This window comes from Empidonax traillii, unplaced genomic scaffold, assembly GCF_003031625.1.
Source record: "Empidonax traillii isolate 1590-97213 ecotype Southwest subspecies unplaced genomic scaffold, ASM303162v1 scaffold1717:size179649, whole genome shotgun sequence".
Lineage (NCBI taxonomy): Eukaryota > Metazoa > Chordata > Aves > Passeriformes > Tyrannidae > Empidonax > Empidonax traillii.
Window position 1 is genome coordinate 161,518 of NW_020956910.1, and position 8,299 is coordinate 169,816.

The 8,299-nt window shown below is 47.0% G+C and overlaps 1 protein-coding gene across 1 annotated transcript in view; it reads right to left on the reverse strand.

Annotated features, from left to right (window-relative positions):
• Positions 1 to 8,064, reverse strand: part of LOC114070857 (Alstrom syndrome protein 1-like) — a 23,183-nt gene extending 15,119 nt beyond the window's left edge. The window contains exons 1-4 of the mRNA XM_027908463.1: positions 6,416 to 8,064; positions 5,427 to 5,552; positions 4,279 to 4,452; positions 828 to 1,962 (exon numbers count right to left, since the gene is read on the reverse strand). Of these exons, the coding sequence (XP_027764264.1) occupies positions 828 to 1,962; positions 4,279 to 4,452; positions 5,427 to 5,552; positions 6,416 to 7,865 (2,885 nt within the window). The 5' untranslated portion in view covers positions 7,866 to 8,064. The remainder of the gene's footprint in view (positions 1 to 827; positions 1,963 to 4,278; positions 4,453 to 5,426; positions 5,553 to 6,415) is intronic.
• Positions 8,065 to 8,299: the final 235 nt, after the last annotated feature.

Here is an 8,299-nt window from a genome sequence, read left to right on the forward strand (position 1 = left end):
GATGAAGAAATTATTTTCTCTCCCTTAAAATTCCAGTTTTCACCTGGAATTCTCAGGTTTTAAATAAGTCTAAAACTAATTAAACTGAAGCAGTTTAGCACCAACACTCAGCCAGACCAAATAATCCCCAAAATTCCAAATAATACCCCAAATTCCAAATAATTCCAGCACTCAAACCGAACCAACAGCAGGAAAATTCCAATCATAACTATATTTATCCTTGCCCAGAGATATTTAGGGAACAATATCCAGTCAAATCCACACCAGCAATCCCTGGGATTGCTAAACCAGGAAGTAGATCCAGGATCAGGAAGTGGATTATCAGGATCAAGAAGCAGATTATCAGGATCAGGAAGCAGATTACCAGGATCAGGAAGCAGATCCAGGATCAGGAAGCAGATTCCCAGGATCAGGAAGCAGATTCCCAGGATCAGGAAGCAGATTACCAGGATCAAGAAGCACATTATCAGGATCAAGAAGCAGATTATCAGATCAAAAAGCAGATTCCCAGGATCAGGAAGCAGATTCCCAGGATCAGGAAGCAGATTCCCAGGATCAGGAAGCAGATTATTACCAGGATCTTGCTTCCCATGGGAAATAAAGGAAGAGAGGAAAAAGCCAAGAAAAACCAAGGGAAAACCCCCACGATTGGTGTTTGAAGATATTTTGCTTTTCCTGATTCCTGGAAAAGCGAAGACATTCGCTGGAGCTCCTCGGATGAGAAGCAGCTTTCCACATAAACATCATCCTCTGGGAATTTTGACACGATTCCCAAACAAACTCAGACCAGGGTTTCAAAGCTCCTGTGAGGACTATTTAGAACCGACTTTCCCCGGGCCCATACCTGGATCTCCCTCCTCTTCCCACTCCTCTCGGCTCCGACCTTCGGATATTCCGCGCCCGCCGCTTCGCCGCTTCCCTCGTCCCACTTTTCCGAGCGCCTCTTCTGGTGGCTGATGGCGGAGTAGAGCCGGGAAAGCCTCGGGGACAGCCGGACCCTGCGGTGGCCGAAGGCCCTGAGCAGCCTGGCGGTGTCGATGGTGGACAGGGAGCTGCTCCTCCCGCTCGTGGTGTCCGGCTCCGTGGCCGTGCCCCACTCTGAGGCGCTGGTGCCGTGCTCTCCGCTCAGCCTCGTCTCCCAGGAGTCGTCGCTGGGAGATTCCAAGGGGTGCTGCTTCCCTGGGATTTCGGTGTTGTGGTGGGTTGTTGTCTCTCCTCCCCGTTTCTCCCTGAGCTCCCCCAGGTTGGGGTTGTCCCACGCTCTTTGCCCCACACGCGTCGCCGTCACCTCCACGCCGCTCCCGGACGTGTCGTTCTCTCCCAATCCTGTTTTTGTCCGCTCCCTTCCCTCGGTTTTCCTTTCAGGAACGTTGCTGCCGGCTTTTGCCGGGATCAGGGTGTGTTGGACGGGGTTCTGCAGGACCCTGGCCAGCCGATCCAGGCGTTCCACCAGCGACAGCTCCCCGGCACTCCTCGAATCGTGGTGCTGGTGCCTCCTCTGCCTCTCCAGGAACTTAACCCAGAGCTCATCCAAGCTCCCACTGGAGTGGGTTCTCTGTCTCGGGGGTTTCTCCACGTTCCCCTCAAGGAGAGTTGTTTGGCTCCGTGGCAGAGGAGGATTCCCAGCTGCTCCTTGTTCTGCTTCCCTCCTGCGCTGACGTCGCTCCATCCCTGACATCTCATTCCCAACGTTCAATTCCTCATTTTTACTCTCATCTGCTTCTGCAGTGAGTGGAAAGAATTCCTTTTTCCCACTTTTTCTCTGATGGGCAGAGAACACCCGCTGGTGCCGGTGTGGTTTTTTCCAGGTGCCGCCGGAGGAAGGCGGAGCAATTCCCGCTCCGGAACTGTCCTCGGAGAACTCGCTGCTGTCACACGTGGGCATGGGGCGGTGGAGGTAGAACCGTGTGGATTTGAAGGTGGAATGAGTGGGTTTTACAGGTTTGGAATGATCTCTGTGGTCTGGAATAAAAAAAAACAAAAGGAATAAAAGAGGAATAAAAAAAAAACCAAAAAAACCCCCACCTGAATTCTTTGTTTCTTTGCAAAGAATCACGTGGAAAACATCAAGTCCTAAACGGGATAATTTTCATCCTAAAACTTTCCAGTGGATTCAAAGGATTAAAAGCAGGATCACTGAATGATTCCTGAAGCGTAACAAACCTGGAAATGAAGTTTCAGCATTATTAAAAGCACATAAATGATATCTTTTTATCGTTTTCAACTAGGGGTAGAATATAAAACAGAATGCAGAATATTCAACAAGAGAGTATTACATCCAAGAGGATCTGAAGGAGGAATCTCATCACACCTCAGGACATTTCCCTGCACAACATTTTAAATGGGTTTATTTAGAATCTACATGGGTTTATGCAGGATCATAGAATGGGTTGGGTTGGAAGGGACATTAAAGACCATCTTAATTCCAACTCCCTGCCACGGGCAGGGACATCTCCCACTAGACCAGGCTGCTCCAACCTGGCCTTGGACACTTCCAGGGATCCAGGGGCAGCCACAGCTTCTCTGGGAATCCATGGAGCACACCCAGTATTATGCTCCAAAATAAAGTCATTTTTAATACGATACAATACAAATATCAAGTTTAAAACTGTGCTTTATGTTCTTTGCATAACGGAGTGAATTATAAAATCCCTTCCCTTCCCGACAAAGATTTGGGTGCAACGTCAAGATCGCGGCCAACGTAACCATTCCCAATCCCCCCCCCAGCTCTGGAATTACTGGGAATTTGTTTTCCCATACAAGGTCAGTGTTTATGTACTTGTGTAAGAGCTTCTTCCCCCACATCCTCCTGACCAATGAGCTCAGGCTTGGGAATGCCAGGCAGAATTCTGCTATTCCTGGACTTCTTCAAAAGTTCCCAACCGAACGGGAGGAATGTAAACAGGCAAAAAATAAAGAGAAGTTTATATAGAGAAACTTTATTTAAAAAAAAAAAATAACCAAAAAACAACACATAACTTGCATCTTTTTAAGCTCTAGACAAGCTCTGTGGGTAGAGGTAATCTTTTATTAGACCACCTAAAAATATAGTTGAAGAAGTCAGGGATGATTTAAGACATTCAAAGTCTTTTGAGGATCTGTTTTAAGTTCCAACTGCACTGGTTGGTTTAATTAAATATTATTTCTCCTTACAGTTCTTTTCCTACCTGGGCTTTTAGACCATCAAATAACAAAGGATATACATATTTTTTTTTAATAATTAAAATGTAGAAAATAATATTATTTCATTTTATAGGAGCACTTTTGTCCCCCTTTCGTTTTTCTCCAGCTTATTGGTGTTGCAGCCTTATTGGAAGTTTTCTGCTGCAAATAAAAATTATCTTTGGAAATACCAAAATCTCTCCCATCCCGAAAAGGAAAAGAACTAAAAACTCCTCCTTGAAGAGGAGAATTAAAATGATCAAAGTCATCAAAGAATTAAAATCAAAATACCGTGCCAGGCAATCAACAGCTTCCCTGAGGAATTAAAGAGCTGCTTCAAGGAATCACTCAGCAATTCTCTGCCCAGGAATAAAAATCCTCATCCCTGCTCAGATTCCAGGAATTTTATCAGCCACTCAAAAACGAGGTTTAGGACAAAAAGACTGTCCAGGAGGACTAATTTTAGCTGCTGTCACGAGATAAATGTGCCAAACCCACCAGTCAGCTCAGCCTGATTTCATTTTGCCAGCATTCCCAACAAATGAAGTGGCCACTAGAGAGGAAAATCCTGACCTTCACCCCTGGGGAATATCATCCAAAAATGAAGGATGGAAGGATGGAAGAGAGAGCAGCCAACCCAGTTAAAATTCAGGCAAACACCAACGTGACAGAGATTGTTGACGTGACATCACAAGGCATCAGATGTTTGTGGGCAGGAGCACAACCCCCATGCCAACACCCAGTCATCATCCCTCCCTTTGTTTACCAGGGAATTCCTGGCATTTTCTACACCGGCTCCAATAAGTCCTGGAGACGCTGGAATGCTGACAAATACTGATGGCCCAAGTATTTCATGGAATCAGGGGATGGTTTGGGTTGGAAGGGATCTTAAGGATTATCCAGTCCCACCCCCTGCCATGGGCAGGGACACCTTCCACCAGCCCAGGTTACTCCAGCCTGGCCTTGGACACTTCCGGGGGTGGAAAGTCCACAATCCCTCTGAGCAACCTGTATTTTGGGAATCAGGGAGAAGCAGAAAAACGAGGAAGAGAAACCAAATTTCTTTCTTATGCATGAAAAGCAGATGTGAAATTCAACCCACACTTCATAAAGTACCTGCAGAATCTTCCAGGGGTGTCCTTTGCTCCTCAGCCCAGGCCAGCTTAGGCTTGGCCCTCTTGCTGTGGCATCCTTCTTTTTGCTGGAGAGCTGCAATTCCTGGAGGATTCTCATCCCTCAGACCAGGCAAGTGGGGCACAAACCTTGGAGGAGGAGGAGCATCATTTGACCCTGCAGAGAAAGAATTAAAAATGATGAGGGAAAACCAGGAAGCTGGAAAAGCAGAGACAGAAACTCCACAAGTAACCAACAGTCCTGACCACTGGAAGTGTCCAAGTGAACTAGGTGATTTTAAGGTCCCTTCCAACCCAAACCATTCCATGATTTTATCACTGTCTCATGTTAGAACCCTCAAACTGCCCTCCCCTGACTCCTCATCCTTGTCAATGCCAGCAGGTGGGATTTACTCCCCTCCATTCCTCCAGCTCCCAAGCTGAGAGCCCTGAGTGCAGCAGGGAGGTGGTAAAAACAAGCTTTAGTTTTTCAATCCTGCCCTTCACTTCCCCAGAACCTTCCACTGCTTCATTTGCATGTGGCATTTTTATGTCTGGCATCGTCATTTGTGCAAAACAACAGATTTGCATCACATTTGTTTCTCTCCTTTTGGACGTATTTCACCAGATAAACTTGGAAAAAGACGAAGAGCAGAGACACCTTTAACCATCCCAATCCCAATTTGAGGCTGGAATGTTGGCTCAACCTACTCCCTTGGGGTCCATCTGTCAGGAATTCAGGAACTGGACATCTCTGAGATTAACTCTGAATATTATTTGGATCGAGTAACTTCGGATATTTAAAAACCTCTGAGTTTTTAAAACCTGCAAATAAAAGCTGTAATGCCCAATATTTAAAAACCTGCAAATAAAAGCTGTAATGCCCAAGTGATCTGTCCTTTATGGAAGAACTGGCAGGGATAGAGAGGAATCCAAACTGAGCAGGAATTCCCAGAGGAAAATAAAGGATTATCAAGCTAAAATATTAAGCTTTGTGTTTTGTTTTTTTTTTTTACACTGCCAGGATGGAGCAACAACATCCCTTTCATCCAAGGGATGGGAATCAAAGCAGTCAGGAATTGTGCCCTTTGGGGTTATATCCATGGATTACAGACACATTTTGCACCTGGAAAATCCAAGAGAAATAAGTACCTGAGTGAGAGCTCCCACCATTGGTTTCTGACTCAACTGGAGACATTTTGGCTCCTCCTTTTAGGAAGGGAACATAATACATCCCAGTGCTTCCAGAAGGTTTGTATGGCACCAGCAAGGGCTGAGCTGGGGGGAGAAATCACAACTATTATTTAATTTAATTATCTAATTAATTGAATTGTTTATTACCCACCCACAGGTAGGAGGCTGGCCATCACTAACCTCAAAAAAATCAACTTTCTTACCTGCTCAGTCTTAAATTTGTGACTTAAAAAAATAATCTCCTGTACCCACACAGCTCCCAGCTGATCCATGTTTAAAGAAATAAATTTAAAGGAGCACAGATTTGGCTCTCGAGTCAATAAAACCAATTTGATGATGTAACAGAGACCCAACACGAAACATCACTTGTGTGGAAAACCACTGAGCAACAGCCACGTTCCCCTGTCCACAGGGATTAAAAACCCTGCATGTTTTTTCTATTTTATTCATTTTTTTAATTAAAATTATTCTATTTTTTCTATTACTTTTCTATTTTTTATTAAAAGCAGGACTGTGCAGATTTCCCTCTTATTTTTTTTTGTATTATCTTGACTAGGGAGCAAACCAGTAATTCGATTTATCTCTTGATAAACTCCAAGCAGTGATTCAAATCAAATTATCTCCACGCAAATGTCAGAGAATTTAATCGCCACATCAGATTTAATTAAAAAACTTGAAGTTACAGGACACACTAAACTCGGTTCTAGATAAACCTGATCTGAATCACAACTTTATCCATATAAATCCCTTCCCACAAGACTGAAAACCCCAAGTTTAAGGATTGGGTTTCTTCCCCCCTATATGAGCAACTTTATATATCCAAATTATCTCAAAAACGTTCCTTACACCAAAAAAATGGCTTTATTTTTGGTTTTTAATGCTTAAAAATGTCATGAACTTGAAGAGATTAAATTATATATATATATAAAAGACGGGAATTTGCTCACCAGGCTGCCTTGGGAAGGGGGAAATCTCGATATGGGATGAAGTTGTGACGCTGGGAAGCTCAGGGGGTTTCTGGGCAGCCTCTTCCTCCTCTTGGGAATGAACGTGAATTTCTGCGGAAAAGGTGGTTTTCCCAGGACCTTCTGTGGTGATCTGAGTGGCAGCCTCTGAAGTCCTTCTCCCAGGTTTGGCAGGAAGCCAAATATTCCCGGGAACGAACCCCCCTGATCCCAGAGCAGGGACTCGGGGTCTCTCCGGCTCTCGCCCGGAGGAGAACACCCGGCTGGGATCTGCTGAGGACACTGGGAAAGGTGATCTTGGACCTTCTGGAACGAGGCCAGCAGGTGGTAATTCGGGAGCAGCTTCTCTCCAACCCTCAGGAGCTTTCAAAGGCACAGATTGAGTCTTAACTTGGGGTTTATCGTCCAATTTCACCCCGTTTTCCACGTTCACGTCCCTGCACAGCTCCAAGCGATGAACCTTGGAGGAAAGGGTGATGTGGACACAGGACAGGAATTTCTTGGTGGGTGAGGAGGGAGCTGCAGACGTGGTGGATAAAAGCTCCTCTGGGGGTGAAGGGTGGGATGGCTCCACTTGCTCCCTCTCAGCCTCTGCTATTGGAACCAGAGGTGGCTCATCAGCGCTTTCCTTCTCTTCTCCCAGCTCACCACAACCCTGGAGCACATCCACTTGTTCTGCTGGATCGGAACCTTCCAAGCTCTTGCTGAGTTGGATGTGGCCAGAGCTGCTCTTCTCCTGCTGGGAAGAGCTCAGGGAATGGGGTTCAGTGCATGGATTTCTCTCCTGACTGAAGGTCACGTCCAGCCCCTCAGCTCTGCCGCTCTGCCTGCCCAACTCACCCCCATCCTGGGCCAAAAAATCACATTTTTCTGCGCTGGGGCTCTGTCTTTTCCCAGCATGGATACTCCCGGAATCCTGAGCTGACAAAGAGTCTGTGTCCTGATAGACTCCAGCTCTGTCCCTGCCAGCAGAGGTGGGATGGAACCTGCCTTGACCTGCAGGATTAATCTCCTGGAACACGGAGCCAGCCAGCGCTGGACTTGCAGGACAAGTCCTGGATCCTTCCCAGGGTTCTCTGTCATGGCTCTGTTCCCCACTGGCAGCAGAGTCGACATCCACAGGCACGATCCCATCAAACCCATCCCTGGAGAGGCTGCTGCCCAGTGTCCCCACTGGGGACTGGAGATGTTCCCAGGATGAGGTGGTGATGGAAGTGATGGGCTTTCCCATCTCTTCCAAGCTCTTCTCCACAGGCAGTGCCTTCGGAGCTGGCACGAGGAATTCTGTCTGTACATCGGAGCCCGTTGCGCAGGGATCCCATTCCAGTGGTGGGTAAAGCTCAGCCACGGGGTGGGAATGGCCTGTGGCAGCTGGTGGGTGTTGGTTGCACACAGCCATTCCAGGAGCAGCATTCCAGGATTTCAGCTGCATGTCCCCCAGCAGGGAGTCGTCGGAGGGATGGGATCTATGGAACAGCACAGCCTGTCCTGAGCTGGGCTCTGCAAGCTCCTGAGTCCTGATGGGCTGGGGGTGTCTGACAGTTGGGAATCTTGGAGTTTTGAAACTCCCTGTGTCCTGTTCCTGCTTATGGAGACACTCAGAGGCAGCTCCCAAACCACAAACCCAGGGATCCTGGAAAACAGAGAGCAAGGTCACCGAGGTCGGGTGGAAAACTTCCCACCCCTCACCAAAATCTGGATGGGAGAATTCAGAGCGAGAGGAGAGCTGTCAATAATGCAGTCTGCCATCAGGAAGGGATGGAATTCATTTGTGGAGGAACCAATTAAAAATCTATCATCATCCCTCCACGCTGGGGGATCAGCCCGGGACAGAGGGGTTTTTTTGGGATTGCAGCACATGTGGAG